Here is a 17,812-nt window from a genome sequence, read left to right as displayed (position 1 = left end):
CAGAGAGTGGTTAGGGTGTGGACTGGACTGCCTGCTGTGATAGTGGATAGTGGACACTTTAGGAACTTTCAAGCGGTTATTGGATAGGCACATGGAGCACACCAGAATGACAGGGAGTGGGATAGCTTGATCTTGGTTTCGGACAATGCTCGGCACAACATCGAGGGCCGAAGGGCCTGTTCTGTGCTGTACTGTTCAATGTTCTATGTAAACAGACCCCATTTTCAAAGTGGACAGTTTTCCTCCAATGTGGAAGTCATAAATTTTAGAGTTTTTTTTTTTGTATTTTTAAAATAAATTTATAGTACCCAAATATTTTATTTTCCAATTAAGGGGCAATTTAGCGTGGCCAATCCACCAAACCTGCACATCTTTGGGTTGTGAGGGTGAAACCCACGCAGATACAGGGAGAATGTGCAAACTCCACATGGCCAGCGACCCAGGGCCGGGATTCTAACCCGGGTTCTCAGCGCTGTAGTCCCCGTGCTAACCACTACGCCACATGCCGCACCTGAAATTTTAGAATTTTGTAAATACTTTGAAAGGATAGATAAGGTTAGTAGAACTATTGTGATGTCAAGTTATTTAAATACCCAGCCCTTTAATGTTTTTAAAATTAAGGCTGCCTATGTTAGTGAAAGTTGAAATAAAATCTGTTCTAACAATTACAACAGCTGTTTGTTGACACTTTGCCAAGGGTTATCATTATGTCAATATTGATGCTTGGCTGTTTTCCACAATCCGTAAATACCTCAGCAGAGTTTGTAAGTTGACAGTTTGATTTAAATCTCAAAGAGGCGATTGAAGGATTAGCTGTATTATAACCCCACGTCAAAGGCAAGTTTGTTTCTATAAGGGATTAAGTACTTGAGGGTATTTAAACATTTTGAATGGGCTTTCATGATTGGGAGTGTGTTTAAATATAGTGGAGGCTATACTAGATATTGCGACTTTTATTTTATTTCATCCAATATAGTCCATGAGGACTTCCCATGGTGAATACTAGGTGAGTTGGCATGGAGGGCGTAATGGCGATAGGTGGGCGCCAAAAAATGGCATTCACTATGCCAGGTTAGCACTGCCTGGGTGGCATGGCCAGGCTGCCAGGTTTGCGTGGGTTTCCTCCGGGTGTTCCGGTTTCCTCCCACAGTTCAAAGATGTGCAAGTTAGGTGGATTGGCCATGCTAAATTTCCACTTAGTGTCCAGGGATATAAGGTCAGGTGTGTTTACCAGATCGCGAGTATAGGGTGGGAGAGTGGGCCTAGGTAGGGTATTCTTTACGAAGGTCAGTGCAGACCCGATTGGCCGAATGGCCTCTTTCTGCGCTGTAAGGAATCTATCATTGATGACACAACTGGGGTATGGGGGTGACCAGCGGGGTGGCCTGGGTGAACTCCCAAATGACCAGAGGCCTTCTGATCATTTAAAGGACACAGGCAGCACTCAGCAACGTGAGCAGCCAGGAGCCTGTGAGTAGCACCAAAGGTGTGTGTTTAAAAGATATACAGCAGCAATGGCGGTCTGAGCCAGGCCACTCTGATCCTGAGGGAGAGATCCCACGTCCATGGACCCAAGCCACCACCTACTACTGCCCCAGCCAGGGCAGCCAGCAAGCCCAACACTTTTCAACAGTTTTTCAGTGTTTATTTAGCCTCCCATCCCCTTTGCAGGCATGGCGCCTAGTCCCCGTTTGTCAATACTTGTAGTAATTCACGCCCATGACATGTCCACCTAAGAGGAGCAGAGCATCGCGGAAGGGCGAAACGTACTGGGCTGGATTCTACGTTTGGGAGACTAAGGGCTGGATTCTCCATATGCCGAGGCCGAAATCGTGTTCGGCGATTGGCCGTAGAATCCTTTTTGACGCCGAAATGGGGGGCAGCGTCATTTTTCGGATGCTCCCCCTCCTCCAAAACGGTGTCATTGCGAGTATGCTGCACGCTGTTGGCTCAGCCTCAGGACGTCACCTGAAGGCCCTCCCCCGATGCTCCATTCCCAATGGGCCGACTTCTCAACGGCGTGAATCACTTGTGGTCTGAGGTTTCATCAACCTTGTGTGGCGGCTGCGGACTGTGTCCAACGCCGTCACAGTCGGGGAGGGAGCCATTCCGCTGGCCAGGGGGGCTTTGGCGGGGGCTGGGGGACTGGCGGATAGTGGCAAGGGAGGTTACAGGGGAGCACTATCTGGCAGGCCGGGCCCGTGCCCGGCCGGCGCCATGTTGTACGACGCGACCACTGCAGGTCACCGCCATGCGCATGCGCGGCCACTGACCCAGAAATTCTCTGTCTGTATCTGCAGGTAAAGCCGGGGCTTTACGTGGCAAGGCTGCTAGCCCCCACCGGGAGGAGCATCATAAGACTCGACACATGCACCAGACTTAGCCTCAAAATGGGCACCACAGCAGCACAGTGGTTAGCACTGTTGCTTCACAGCACCAGGGTCAAAGGTTCGATTCCTGACTTGGGTCAGTGTCTGTGCGGAGTCTGCACGTTCTCCCTATGTCTGCCTGGGTTTCCTCCGGGTGCTCTGGTTTCCTCCCACAAGTCCCGAAAGACGTGCTGTTGGGTAATTTGGACATTCTGAATTCTCCCTCCGTGTACCTGATCAGGCGCCGGAATGTGGCGTCTCGGGGCTTTTCACAGTAACTTCATTGCAGCATTAATGTGAGCCTATTTGTGGCAATGAAGATTATTAAATTATTATTAAATCGAAGAATCCAGCCCGAAGTGCTGACGCCGGTCAACCGTACAACATGGCGTCAGCCATGCATGAACCCAACCGCAACCCCACAGCCCGCCACCTGGACTGCCCCCACCAGTCAACCCAGCTCTAGCAGAACCCCCCCCACCCCGGACAGCGCCACGGATCCCGGCCGAGTGTGATGTCACTGGACACAGTCCGAGCCGGCATGCCAGGTTCCCATACGCTCGGGACCACACGTAGCCCGTGCCATCGGAACCTCGGCCCATCGGGGTGGAGTATCGCGGGTGGGCCGGGCGATGACGTGCCAACGCCATTGAAATGGATCGATGACACCAATTTGGAGGGGGCGGAGCATGGGGGACTAGCGTCAAACCGGCCCCGGTCTCTATTCCGGCGTTGGAATCCATTCTCTGTCTGATCAACGATCACGATTTCGGCGTTGGGCTATGGAGAATCCCGCTCATTGTGTTCAAGCCGCTAATCACAATTAACTGCATGAAAATGCGGGTTTTGCATGCCGGTGTGGGGCACAAACCTTGCTTTTGCCGCTGTGGAGGAACCAGAGCATGGCGCCCGAATTGGCACCGGGTGTGAACCTTGGTTTATCCCATCTCCTCATGCTGCTGCATTGGATGGTCTCAATCTTAATGACAAAGAAATCATTGAACTGTGTGATGCGACCATCAATTCACACGAGACGATTAGTAGAAGTGAACAGTGGTTTTAATAAGCTAGCTCTGTGCCTGCCTGCGACTGCTCTGTACTGAGTACCGCCGACAGGCTGCAGGTTTATATACCACCCCTGAGGGGGCGGAGCCACAAGCGGAGCCCACAGGGGCATCAACATAGTACAGTACAATACAATTGAATTGCGGTAGCAATACGTTCACCACACTGTTGTTGTTGAAAGTGAAGTGAGGGGGACGGGGAAGTGGACAGCAGAGAGAGGTTTTAGAACAGTTGCAGTTAAGAAAAGGAGTTAGTGGTTATCTTTGCATTTCAGGACTGAATCACAGAAAATACAGTCCAGAAGTGGTCATTTGGCCCATCGAGTCTGCACTGACACATGAACAACACCTGACCTACTGACCTAACCCCATTGATACAGTCATAGAGGTTTACAGGAAGGCCCATAGCCTTGGATGTTATGACGTGCCAAGTGCTCATCCAGGTACTTTTTAAAGGATGTGAAGCAACCATCGCTACCACCCTCCCAGGCAATGCATTCCGGACCATCAACACCCTCTGGATAAAAAAACATAGCCTCACATCCTCCCCACAAACCTCCTGCCCCTCAAAATTCTCCACTGGCTGGAGGACTTAGACTCCCGAACAGAGAATCCTGGTGACAGTCTTTTCAGTATCCAATGCTTTCAGCCATTTTTTGATATCACGTGGAGTGAATCGAATTGGCTGAACACTGGCATCTGTGATTCTGGGGGAGACCGAGATGGATCATCCAGTTGGCACTTCTGGCTGAATGTTGTTGCAAATGTTTCAGCCATGTCTTTTGCATGGATTTGTTGAGCTCCTCCATTATTGAGGATGGGGATATTTGTGGAGCCTCCTCCTCCAGTGAATTGTTTAATTGTCCACTATTCACGGCTGGATGTGGCAGGACTGCAGATCTTAGATCTGATGTGTTCATTGTAGAATCGCTTAGCTCTGTCAATTACTTGCTGCTTATGCTGTTTGGCACACAAGCAGTCCTATGTTGTAGCTTCTTGGGGTGAATTCTCTGCCTGTCCAGCCGTGTGTGCTTCGGCGGTGGGTCATCGCTGGCAGCGGGATTCTCTGTTCCCGCCACCGGCCTCTGGGATTTCCCATTTTGTCACCCGTCGCCACCAAGAAACCCGCAAGCAGGGGTGTGCTGCTGGTGGAACAGAGAATCCAGCTGGCGGAGAATTCACCCCCTTAATTTACTACAAGTTTGTATTTTAGTCATTAAACCCCAGAGTAAGTACACAGCTTAATGAGTGTCTCAGTAAATACAATCAAGAACAACTACACACCTTAGTAAAAACATATCTCTGTAAGTACGTACGTTTATACTCTGCTGAATGTCGACTGGCGTGATTAAGTCTCTCCACGTGCACCATGATGAAAAGGTTTTCTTCAGATAGACAAAGTCAAAAACATTCCCCTTTTTAGGGATTTGCAAAGCTCGGGGAAATTTTAAATCTTTCGGCCGGGGATGTGATGAGTCCAATTCGCAGAGATTGCTGAAAAAATCACTAAATCTGCAAATTAAAATATTGGTTATAAATAGAATTATCCATGATAGATTATGAGATAGATACAAACCCCTGTTTTCATTTTGAGCTGTAATAAAGATATACATTACAATACTGGGCGGCACGGCAGCACAGTGGTTAGCACTGTTGCTTCACAGCGCCAGGGTCCCGGATTCGATTCCTGGCTTGGGTCAATGTCTGTGCGGAGTCTGCACGTTCTCCCCGTGTCTGCGTGGGTTTCCGCTGGGTGCTCCGATTTCCTCCCACAGTCCAAAGTTGTACAGGTTAGGTGGATTGACCATGCTAAATTGCCCTTAGTGTCCAAAAAGGTGGGGTGGGGTTACTGGGTTACGGGGATAGGGTGGAGGTGTGGGCTTGGATAGGGTGCTCTTTCCAAGGGCCGGTGCAGACCCGATGGGCGAGGGGGCAGGTGGATGGATGAGAGGCAGGTAGATGGGGTAGTGGGCAGATAAAGAAGCAGCTGGGTGAGGTGGATGGGCAAGGTGGTGGCCAGGCGGGTGAGGTGGCAGGAGGGTGAGGGGACTGGTGGGTGAGGGCCTGGGTGTGTGAGGTGGTGGGCAGGCCATCCTGGCTGCTATGTGGCCTGAAATCTGCATCTCTCTTTTCCCCCTGGGGTCCACTTGCACCGTTGGAGATTTGTACTCTTCCGTCCTCTGGATGCACTGGCCTCCAATGTTATGCCAGCTTCTCCCAATTAGAAGGCAGGACAACCCACACAGCAAACAGTATCCCAACCCTCGATCCTGCTCCCTTGCTATCACTGGCCTTGTAACTAGTGAGCACACACTTTGCCTGTTGTAAGTGGGAATGTCCTGGGTCATCATGGTCCCTCGCTTTCTCCAGCACATTTCCACGTAAGAACAGTCTGACAGGACATTGGAAAGGGAATATTGGGAAACCATTGTCCTCACTCCCCAGTGCAATCTCCATTTCTCCATCTCTCTCCCTGACAACTAAAGGAGGCAGCTCTAACCTTGCGGTCATGTTGGAAGCTGGGGTGAGTTTTCGATCCCAAATCCGCACCATCACTCAAACTTCCCATTTCCACCTCGGACATCAGCAGTTGCTGCTGAAATCCACTGCACCTGGGTTTTCACTGAGCTAGACATTGCCAATGGGGGAGGGAAGAGTGAGGAGAAGGGAAGTGATAATAACACCTTCTGCAACACAGTGACCCCAGTAACCTTTCTGAATAAAGATCACTTAGAATTATTTCACCCCTTGTCTGTGATGGGCTGTTACACCAAATTAGACTTGACTTGAGGTTTTAAAACCCCATAATGCCTTTTGAAAGTCAGGAATGTCCAAGGTAAAGCAATAATAATGGAAAATTCATGAAAGGGCCATTCCTATCATCATCAATACCTAACGTAAATAGATCATAGATCATAGAATTTACAGTTCAGAAGGAGCCCATCAAGTCTGCACCGGCCCTTGGAAAGAGCACCCTAATTACGCCCACACCTCCACCCTTTCCCTGTAACCCAGTAACCCAACCTAACCTTTTTGGACACCAATGGCAATTTAGCATGGCCAATCCAGCTGACCTGCACATCTTTGGACTGTGGGAGGAAACCGGAGCACCCGGAGGAAACCCACGCATACACGGGGAGAACGTGCAGACTCGGTACAGACAATGACCCAAGCTGTGAATCGAACCAGGGACCCTGGAGCTGTGAAACAACAGTGCTAACCACTGTGCTACCGTGTCGCCCAAATATGTCCACCATTACTGCTGGTGACAAATCCTCAAGGGCTCATTGTGCTGGAATGGTTCTCTTCCCCATAACCGCTGAACTTTCATGACTGCTTCCGACTCTCAATCCATGACCTATCCCTGATCCCTGAACCATCCCCATGACACATCTCTCTGGCCACTGACGAAAACCCCCACCCTCACCTCGATGCTCCTCCCACCCATTCCATCCTCTGCCTCGGCCCTAATGTCTCCAACTTTGCAACATCTGGAAAAAGTCACATACATCTAAATCTAGCCCTTTTAGTGCCGAGTGGCAGATTAGCTGAATTAATAAATAAGTCTCAAGTAAAATTTGAAGAGCACAGTGTGCTGGTCATCATATTTGATTATGCTGGGAGATGAGATCTTCTGTTTCTTGGATAGTAACAGGCTATTAATCTCCAGATGCTGTCAGTCACACCCACTCACACTAAATTAAATTTGGGTGAAAGCTTTAAAGATCAAGCAAGGAGCTTAGTGACAAATATAATAAAGCTGTTTACTTCAGAATCAAATCCTGTGTGAAGGATTTCTCAGTCTAGCTGAGATAGTGCCTTAGAATATTCTATAACTGACATTCATTGGAGAAATGAAGACAGCATGAATTATAACTTTGAGAAACAGCAAAATAGCAAGTCTTTATTACATTTCATACCCTGCATAATGCCTCAAAACTCATTGCAAGAGATCCATTATCAGCACCAACTTGGAAAATGAATCACCTCTCACATCTAACTCCACCCATTGAGCATCACAATAATTCTGAGAGATATTGGCTGGAATTCACCAGCGTAGGGATTACCTGTTCCTGCCGGCAGCGCACCCTGGCCTGAGGGTTTCCCAGAGGCGTGGGGTAGGTTAATTGGTAAAGCAATGACAAGCGGCGGGAACTGAGAATCCTGCCACTTGTGAACAACGTGCCGTCGAGAGACATGTGGCTGGGGGACCGGAGAATCCCGCCCAAAGTGTCTGCCGATTGCCCTGATGGCTGGACGCTCCACCTCCAACTTAGTAACAACCAATAACCATCCTTCCCATGGGCTGACTCCTACCACCGGACCTATGAACTGGGGGGGGGGGGGGGGGGGGGGCGTGGCAGGACAGGTGGAGTATGAGACCATGGCATTCTGAATAATTCAACCCTGACATGGCAGAAAGGCAAAGGGAATTGAATCACAAATCACTACAAGTGGTGATGCAGGTTAATAAGGTAAACAAAACCGCAAGTTTATTTCTCAAGGGATAGAATTGAAAACGTAGGCACGCTATACTTAACCTTGTCCAGACAGGAATACATTGGGCGGGACTCTCTGTTTCTAAGACTAAGTGTTGATGCCAAAGCGGAATGCGTGGAATTTGATGACAGACAAACTGGCACCGCACCTGTACCGATTCTGCTACCGTTGAGGTGCTAGCACCGGTGACGCGTGGAAAACAATCGATTCCCATGAAAAACGGTGCAGGACTGGCCAGGTCCACGACTGACACTCAGGAGGCTGAAAAGCTGCAGTCGCAAATACACATTACACTCCCCACACATATTATACCAGCCAGAAACATGGGGTAGGTTGTGCTGGAGTGCAGCCATACAGCTGATGAGTCGGCTGGGGCCAGACAGCACCTAAGGGGTGACAAATAAACGACCCATGGCAGTAAGTTCACAGTGGGCTGTTAGCGGCGTGCACAGCTGCATAGCTACCTTACCGGCTGCGGCAATGGTGCTCTGTGCCTGTCCACCCCGACCCCACAGCCCACCTCCTGGTCACCCCGCTACTTTCCTCAGCCCTGGCAGAAGCCCCCCCCCCCCCCCCCCGGCCAGCGGCACGACTTTCAGCAAATTGGCGATGTTGGACACCTTCCGGGGCCCCTCTCTCTCCCTCAGCAGTCACCACGCCAGTTTCACGATTGTTGAAAGCACAAATGACCATGCCATTGGGAACTCGGTCCATCGGAGGCAGAGAATCATGGAGGCCCCGGAGAATACCGGGTCAGGCCCGCTAATGATATTCAAACAGTGTTTACTGTACTGCAGAGTAAAATGCATTGGCACCATTTTTAAGGTGACGGAGAATCGTGATTTGGCGTCAAATCTGCGCCTGACGTCGGAAGCTATTCTCTGCCCTATCGCATTTCCTGATATTGGCGTCGGCTAACAGAGAATCCCGCCCATTGTGTCCAACACAGATATGGATATTATAACAAGGGTATTGAGGCACTAAGAAGATTCAAACAGATTTAAAAGGGTGATACCAGAAAGGCAAAGGTCATTCTTATTCAGAAGAGATGAACAGGTTTGGTTTCCTTGTCTCAAGAAGAGTCTGAGGGGTCATTTCAGAATCACAGAATTGTTACGGTGCAGAAGGAGGCCATTTGATCCATCATGTCTGCACCGGCTTTCCAAACAAGCATTGAGATATTTAAAATTCTGACAGGATTGAGAAACAGGGAGAGAATGTTTCCTCTTGTGGGGTGTGGCCACCTAAAATGGCCACCCGCAAAGGATAATGGGAACTGTGGTCAAGCCGGGACACAGACAGTGCACAGCCCCTGTGTGTTGTTGTCCAGCAGAGGGCAGTGGAGCGGAGCTGCTGATTGGCTGTTGCGGGGAAGATTTGCATATGTCCGGTGCGGTCACTCTAACTTGAAGGTGTACCTGTGCAAGAGACCCTAGCTGTTCAAGTGAAGACAAGCATCCAGCAGAGGGCAGTAGAGCGGAACTGCTTATTGGCTGTTGCGGGGAAAATTTGTATACGTCTGGTGCGGTCACTCTAACTTGAAGGTGGTTTGTGGAGGAGCTGTTGTCAAGTGACACTTAAACCCGAAACACTTCTTCAGTGTTTCCCTCCCCACCCCCTCCTCTAACCAAAAAAAAAACAACCGCTGTAAAGATCAAGAGGAAGGCTTGAGGGCAGGTAGAAGTAGAAACAAGTTGAACCGTGACGTCACAGCCTGCAGGTAAGGGATTGGCTGGTGACTGGTAAGTAGTTTTTATGTTATTTTCCCTTGTGTTATCGTGCGGGGTGCAGAGGTTGCTGAGTGAGTGCTTGCTGAGAAGGGGAGTGAATAACAGGTAAGCTCTTTCTTTTTTTATCTAGAGGGGATGGCAGGGAAGGTAGTGCAATGTTCCTCCTGCAGAATGTTTGAGGTGAGGGACACCGTCAGTGTCCCTGCTGATTTCATCTGTGGGAAGTGCACCCATCTCCAGCTCCTCAGAAACCGCATTAGGGAACTGGAGCTGGAGCTGGATGAACTTCGGATCATTCGGGAGGCAGAAGTGGTCATAGATATAAGCTTCAGGGATGTAGTTACTCCGAAGAATAAAGATAGGTGGGTGACGGTGAGAGGGGCTGGGAGGAAGCATTCAGTACAGGGATCCCCTGTGGTCGTTCCCCTTAGTAACAAGTATACTGCTTTGGATACTGTTGGGGGGGGACGGACTTACCAGGGGTAAGCCATGGGGTACAGGTCTCTGGCACAGAGTCTGTCCCTGTTGCTCAGAAGGGCAGGGGGGAGAGGAGCAGAGCATTAGTCATTGGATACGCCATAGTTAGGGGGATAGATAGGAGATTCTGTGGGAATGAGAGAGACTCGCGTTTGTTGTGTTGCCTCCCAGGTGCCAGGGTGCGTGATGTCTCGGTTCGTGTTTTCGGGATCCTTAAGGGGCAGCCCCAAGTCATGGTCCACATAGGTACCAACGACATAGATCGGAAAAGGGATAAGGATGTAAGGCAGGAATTCAGGGAGCTAGGATGTAAACTTATATCTAGGACAAACAGAGTTATTATCTCTGGGTTGTTACCCGTGCCACGTGCTAACGAGACGAGGAATAGGGAGAGGAATTGAACACGCGGCTACACGGATGGTGCAGGAGGGAGGGTTTCAGATTTCTGGAAAATTGGGGCTCATTCTTGGGTCAGTGGGACCTCTACAAATGGGATGGTCTGCACCCAGACCAGAGGGGTACCAATATCCTGGGGGAGGAAATTTGCTAATGCTCTTGGGAGGGTTTAAACTAGTTCAGCAGGGGCTTGGGAACCTGAATTGTAGCTCCAGTATACAGGAGGTTGAGAGTAGTGAGGTCATGAGTAAGGTTTCAAAGTTGCAGGAGTGTGCCGGCAGGCAGGAAGGTGGTTTTAAGTGTGTCTTCTTCAATGCCAGGAGCATCTGGAATAAAGTGGGTGAACTTGCGGCATGTGCTGGTATATGGGACTTCAATGTTGTGGCCATTTCGGAGACATGGATAGAGCAGGGACAGGAATGGTTGTTGCAGGTGCCGGGGTTTAGATATTTCAGTAAACTCAGGGAAGGTGGTAAAAGAGGGGGAGGGGTGGCATTGTTAGTCAAGGACAGTATTACGGTGGCAGAAAGGATGTTTGATGAGGACTCATCAATTGAGGTAGTATGGGCTGAGGTTAGAAACAGGAAAGGAGAGGTCATCCTGTTAGGGGTTTTCTATAGGCCTCCGAAAAGTTCCAGAGATGTAGAGGAAAGGATTGCAAAGATGCTTCTGGATAGGAGCGAAAGCAACAGGGTAGTTGTTATGGGGGACTTTAACTTACCAAATATTGACTGGAAACGTTATAGTTCGAGTACTTTAGATGGGTCCATTTTTGTCCAATGTGTGCAGGAGGTTTTCCTGACACAGTATGTAGACAGGCCAACGAGAGGCGAGGCTACATTGGATTTGGTACTGGGTAATGAACCAGGACAGGTGTTAGATTTGGAGGTAGGTGAGCACTTTGGTGATAGTGACCACAATTCGATTACGTTTACTTTAGTGATGGAAAGGGATAGGGAAATACTGCAGGGCAAGAGTTATATCTGGGGGAAAGGCAATTATGATGCGATGAGGCAAGACTTAGGATGCATCGGATGGAGAGGAAAACTGCAGGGGATGGGCACAATGGAAATGTGGAGCTTGTTCAAGGAACAGCTACTGCATGTCCTTGATAAGTATGTACCTGTCAGGCAGGGAGGAAGTGGTCGAGCAAGGGAACCGTGGTTTACTAAAGCAGTCAAAACACTTGTCAAGAGGAAGAAGGAGGCTTATGTAAAGATGAGACATGAAGGTTCAGTTAGGGCGCTCGAGAGTTCCAAGTTAGCTCGGAAGGACGTCAAGAGAGAGCTAAGAAGAGCCCGGAGAGGACATGAGAAGTCTTTGGCATGTAGGATCAAGGATAACCCTAAAGCATTCTTTCGATTTGTCAGGAATAAAAGAATGACTAGGGTAAGAGTAGGGCCAGTCAAGTACAGTAATGGGAAATTGTGCATGGAGTCTGAGGAGATAGGAGAGGTGCTAAATGAATATTTTAGGTCCTAAAGAGAGAGCTAAGAAGAGCCAGGAGGGGACATGGGAGGTCTTTGGCAGGTAAGATCAAGGATAACCCTAAAGCTTTCTATAGATATGTCAGGAATAAAAGAATGACTCAGGGAAGAGTAGGGCCAGTCAAGGACAGTAGCGGGAAGTTGTGCGTGGAGTCCGAGGAGAGAGGAGAGGTGCTCATATTTTTCGTCAGTATTCACACACGAAAACGATAATGTTGTCGAGGAGAATACTGAGATTCAGGCTGCTAAACTAGAAGGGCTTGAGGTTCATTAGGAGGAGGTGTTAACAATTTTGGAAAGTGTGAAAATAAGTAAGTCCCCTGGGCCAGATGGGATTTATCCTAGGATTCTCTGGGAAGCTGGGGAGGAGATTGCCGAGCCTTTGGCTTTGATCTTTAAGTCATCTTTGTCTCCAGGAATAGTGCCAGAAGACTGGAGGATAGCAAATGTCCCCTTGTTCAAGAAGGGAAGTAGAGACAACCCTGGTAACTATAGACCAGTGAGCCTTACTTCTGTTGTGGGAAAAATCTTGGAAAGGTTTATAAGAGATAGGATGTATAATCATCTGGAAAGGAATAATTTGATTAGAGATAGTCAACACGGTTTTGTGAAGGGTAGGTCGTGCCTCACAAACCTTATTGAGTTCTTTGAGAAGGTGACCAAACAGGTGGATGAGGGTAAAGCAATTGATGTGGTGTATATGGATTTCAGTAAAGCGTTTGATAATGTTCCCCACGGTAGGCTACCCCAGAAAATACGGAGGCATGGGATTCAGAGTGATTTAGCAGTTTGGATCAGAAATTGGCTAGCTGGAAGAAGACAAAGGGTGGTGGTTGATGGGAAATGTTCAGACTGGCGTCCAGTTACTAGTGATCTGTTTTGGGGCCACTGCTGTTTGTCAATTTTATAAATGACCTGGAGAAGGGCGTAGAAGGATGGGTGAGTAAATTTGCAGATGACACTAAAGTCGGTGGAGTTGTGGACAGTGCGGAAGGATGTTACAAGTTACAGAGGGACATAGATAAGCTGGGCTGAGAGGTGGCAAATGGAGTTTAATGCAGAAAAGTGTGAGGTGATTCATTTTGGAAGGAATAACAGGAAGACAGAGTACTGGGCTAATGGTAAGATTCTTGGCAGTGTGGATGAGCAGAGAGATCTCGGTGTCCATGTACACAGATCTCTGAAAGTTGCCACCCAGGTTGAGAGGGTTGTTAAGAAGGCGTACGGTGTGTTAGCTTTTATTGGCAGAGGGATTGAGTTTCGGAGCCATGAGGTCATGTTGCAGCTGTATAAAACTCTGGTGCGGCCGCATTTGGAGTATTGCGTGCATTTCTGGTCGCCGCATTATAGGAAGGATGTGGAAGCATTGGAAAGGGTGCAGAGGCGATTTACCAGAATGTTGCCTGGTATGGAGGGAAGATCTTATGAGGGAAGGCTGAGGGACTTGAGGCTGTTTTCGTTAGAGAGAAGAAGGTTAAGAGGTGACTTAATTGAGGCATACAAGATGATCAGAGGATTGGATAGGATGGACAGCGAGAGCCTTTTTCCTCGGATGGTGATGTCTAGCACGAGGGGACATAGCTTTAAATTGAGGGGAGATAGATATAGGACAGATGTCAGAGGTAGGTTCTTTACTCAGAGAGTAGTAAGGGTGTGGAATGCCCTGCCTGCAACAGTAGTGGACTCGCCAACACTAAGGGCATTCAAATGGTCTTTGGATAGACATATGGACGATAAGGGAACAGTGTAGATGGGATTTAGAGTGGTTTCACAGGTCGGTGCAACATCGAGGGCCGAAGGGCCTGTACTGCGCTGTAATGTTCTGTATTCTATGAAACTTGCACCTGTTAAAGGTCAATCACCGAGTTCCCCAGGACAATAGACTCAGATTAAGGAATAGCAACAGTAGCAGATTCCCCGGAACCACCTCCCCTTATTTGGAAAAGGCATACGCACTTGGAACAATAACGACTAGGACCCGCCCAGCCCCTAATTGGCCGGTATCGATCAGAGTGATCGAGATTCTATTGATCCATTGGACCCTGAGTTAACCCCGCCCAAAAGGGTGCGAAAGAGAAGAAGGATAAGAAGCCCTGTGCACTAGGGATCGGTCTCTTTTGGGATCGGACTGTGCCCACTCCAATTGCAGCATAACGACCAGCCAAGTTCATGACCACGATCACTACCTGAGAGACGAGCCGCAGCCGAGACGAACCTGATGATTTCCAGCCGACACACGTGGGGACTCAGATCAAGGCCTAATCTACCCGCACAGAGCTGGTCATCCAGAAGTTAAGTGAAGGTCCTCTTAGTTGATAGGTGTAGTTTAATACAAAGCCGCGTGTATCATTGCACAGAGAGATAAGATAATAATAAACTGTCTTTTGAACTAACATACTGGTTGTGTGGTCATTTGGTCAATGCAAGAAACGTACTCGCGGCTTGTGGTTTATTAATAAAAATAGCAACAGGGGAAGAGCATAAGGTCGTCAATAAAAGACGGTCACCCAGAAATCCAAGAGGGAATTCAGAATAAACTTCACCCAGAGAGTGGTGAGAATGTGGAACTCACTCCCACAGTGTGTGCAGTGAATTGTAAATGTTGCAAGGAACTGGCTAAATTCTTGTCTGTTTTGTGTTTCTCTTTTTAATACCTGTCCCTGCAACATTGCAGAGGGTGCCTCTGAAATTGTGGGACAACTTCTGTTCTAGTTTGGGATTGGACCAGCTTGTCAGAGAGCTGCTGGAAGATTCTGAAATCCCAGGTCAGCTCCATTTTGTTCTCAGTTCTATGCAGACTTGAAATGCAGCACACACCAAGGCACTCTCCCTCTATTTCAGCCGGTGATTTGAATGCTTCCAACCAGCCTGGGAAGTAACTTCTGCCTTAAATGTCTCCAGCTAGGTTGGTGAAAGTGCAAAACTGTTTGAAAGGCCTGCCGATTTAAATGTTTCCAGCGAGTCTGTAAAAGAAGAGCAAGTTAGACATTTCGATCCTGATTAAGAACTGTGAAGCCAGTACTCTCTCCCTGTCAGATTCTTCCTCGGGTTTCAGAACAAGGGGCGAAATTCTCCGGAAACGGCGCGATGTCCGCCGACTGGCGCCCAAAACGGCGCCAATCAGACGGGCATCGCGCCGCCCCAAAAGTGTGGAATGCTCCGCATCTTTGGGGGCCAAGCCCCAACATTGAGGGGCTAGGCCGACACCGGAGGAACTTCCGCCCCGCCAGCTGGCGGAAATGGCCTATGTTGCCCCGCCAGCTGGCGCGGAAATTACATCCCCGGGCAGCGCATGCGCGGGAGCGTCAGCGGCCGCTGACAGTTTCCCACGCATGCGCAGCGGAGGGAGTCTCTTCCGCCTCCGCCATGGTGGAGACCGTGGCGGAGGCGGAAGGGAAAGACTGCCCCCACGGCACAGGCCCGCCTGCGGATCGGTGGGGCCCGATCGCGGGCCAGGCCACCGTGGGGGCACCCCCCGGGGCCAGATCGCCCCGCGGCCCCCCCAGGACCCTGGAGCCCGCTCACGCCGCCTTGTCCCGCCGTTCAAAAGGTGGTTTAATCCACGCCGGCGGGGCAGGCAATTTATCGGCGGGACTTCGGCCCATCTGGGCCGGAGAATCCAGCGGAGGGGCCCGCCAACCGGCGCGGCCCGATTCCTGCCCCCGCCGAATATCCGGTGCCGGAGACTTCGGCAACCGGCGGGGGCGGGATTCACGGCAGCCCCCGCCGATTCTCCAACCCGGCGGGGGGTCGGAGAATGACGCCCCAGGAGAGGGATTGTTTAAAAGCCCACTTAAAACGCTCATGCTGAGAGAGTTTCAACTCAGTAAAGCTATTCGTCCATCTGGTGGATGCAAGCTAGAATTGCACAGACCTGAGGGAGGCCGTCAGTGTGAGACTGAGGTCAGTGAGGTGGAAATGACTCAAATTCTATAGCCTGCCGGTTCTAATCGATGCCAGACATTAGAATACCCTACCAATCAATGATTGCAACGCTTCACATCTGTGGAAGATCACCAGCTACAAAGAATGCTAGCTCAGTGATGCGACCATCAATTCACTCAAGGACTCGTGTTGGAGTAAAACAGGGTTTTAATTAACTATCAACTTTGCCTGCCTGCGACTGGTACATACCGAGGAGAGTCCCACAGGCCAGCTGACAATGGGCCAGTATCGGGGCCGCGTCATCTACCCGCGCCAGGCCTTGTCGCCCGCGTAAAAGTGGCGCCGCATAGATGACGCGGCCGGCGCCGCATCACGGTCGTCATCCGCGTGGCTGCCGTCCTCTCTAAGTCTGCCCCGCAAGAAGATGGGGGACGGATCTTGCGGGGCCGCGGAAGGAAGGAGGTCCTCCTTCAGAGAGGACGGCCCGACGATCGGTGGGCACCGATCGCGGGCCACCCCACATCTGAGGTACCCCCCGGTGCAGGATCCCCCCCTCGCCCCCCCCACAGGCCGCCCCCCCAGCGTTCACGCACCGCCCACGACTGCAGCGACCAGGTGTGGACGGCGCCGGGGGGAACCCGCCGTTTTGGCCTGGCTGCTCGGCCCATCCGGGCCTCAGCATAGCGGGGGTGCCGGAGAATCGCCATTTTCGTGTCTCCGGCGATTCTCCGGCCTGCGGCCCGCGAAACCCGCCCGGGCCGTTCCCGCCGCTTGGGAGAATCACGGGAGGGCGTCGGACCGGCGTCCCCGGAAATTTTGGTGGCCCAGGCGATTCTCCCAACCGGCGTGGGAGTGGAGAATCGCGCCCCCCGTTCGTGACTCCAAAAGGGACCTGGAGGTAATGAAAAAGGCGGACGTCTGCCTCAAACGCCGTGTAGTGGCGATCCTCCGGACGGATTGGGAGCTGGTGGTATGCAGATTTCAGATCCACCGTGGAGAACACACGGTAGTGAGCGATCTGATTGACCATGTCTACAATCCGGGGAAGGGGGTACGCATCAAGTTGCGTAAACCGGTTAATGGTCTGGCTGTGATCAACCACCATCCGGAGCTTCTCCCCGGTCTTGACGACCTGCACCTGAGCTCTCCAGGGGCTATTGCTGGCCTCTATGACTCCTTCCCGCAACAGAAGCAGGACCTCAGACCTAATAAATATTCTGTCCTGCATACTATATCGCTTGCTGCGAGTGGCTACTGGCTTCCAACAGCGGTGAGATTAGCGAAGAGGGAAGGAGGGTCGACTTTCAGAGTGGCTCGGCTGCACACAGTGAGTGGGGGCAGGGCTCCGCCAAAGCTAAGCATCAGGCTCTTGAGATTACATTGAAAATCGAGCCCTAAAAGGAGGGGGACGCAGAGGTCTGGGAGCACTTACAGCTGGAAATTAGTGTACTCAGCGCCTTGTACCGCTAAGGTTACCGTAGTGCACCCTCGGATTTGTACCGAGTGCGACCCGGAGGTGAGGGAAATTGTTTGTTGCGTCCAAGATGGCGGCCCCATGGATCGCACGTGGCCGGCCGCGTGGGGGAGGATTGCCAAAATGGCGGCCCCCGTGAGTCGCACGTGCTGTGCGGAGTCGGAGTCGGCAGGCACGCTGCCACATTGCGAGGTCTGCGGGCCTGAGAGTCGGTAGTCCGGGTCTGAGAATTCGCATGCTTAGGCTTGGCAAGGCTGACCTTGGCGAAGTGCCCTTTTCGGCCGCAACTGTTGCAGTGCGCGTTGCGGGCCAGGCAGTGCTGTCGAGGGTGTTGAGGCGGGCCTCAAAAATAACAAGACAACCCTCCATGATGAGCGGGTGGGCGCGCAGCACAGTCCTGGGGTAGTCTCTGGTCGGGAGCCCACGAGGG

The 17,812-nt window shown here is 50.7% G+C and overlaps 1 protein-coding gene across 1 annotated transcript in view; it reads right to left on the bottom strand.

The window, feature by feature from the left end:
* Positions 1-17,812, bottom strand: part of LOC140388180 (dynein axonemal heavy chain 3-like) — a 1,528,048-nt gene that overhangs the window by 632,303 nt on the left and 877,933 nt on the right. The window contains exon 40 of the mRNA XM_072471941.1: positions 4,750-4,945. Within this exon, the coding sequence (XP_072328042.1) occupies positions 4,750-4,945 (196 nt within the window). The remainder of the gene's footprint in view (positions 1-4,749; positions 4,946-17,812) is intronic.

Source organism: Scyliorhinus torazame, chromosome 13, assembly GCF_047496885.1.
Source record: "Scyliorhinus torazame isolate Kashiwa2021f chromosome 13, sScyTor2.1, whole genome shotgun sequence".
NCBI lineage: Eukaryota > Metazoa > Chordata > Chondrichthyes > Carcharhiniformes > Scyliorhinidae > Scyliorhinus > Scyliorhinus torazame.
This window is presented reverse-complemented; position numbering and strand designations above follow the sequence as displayed.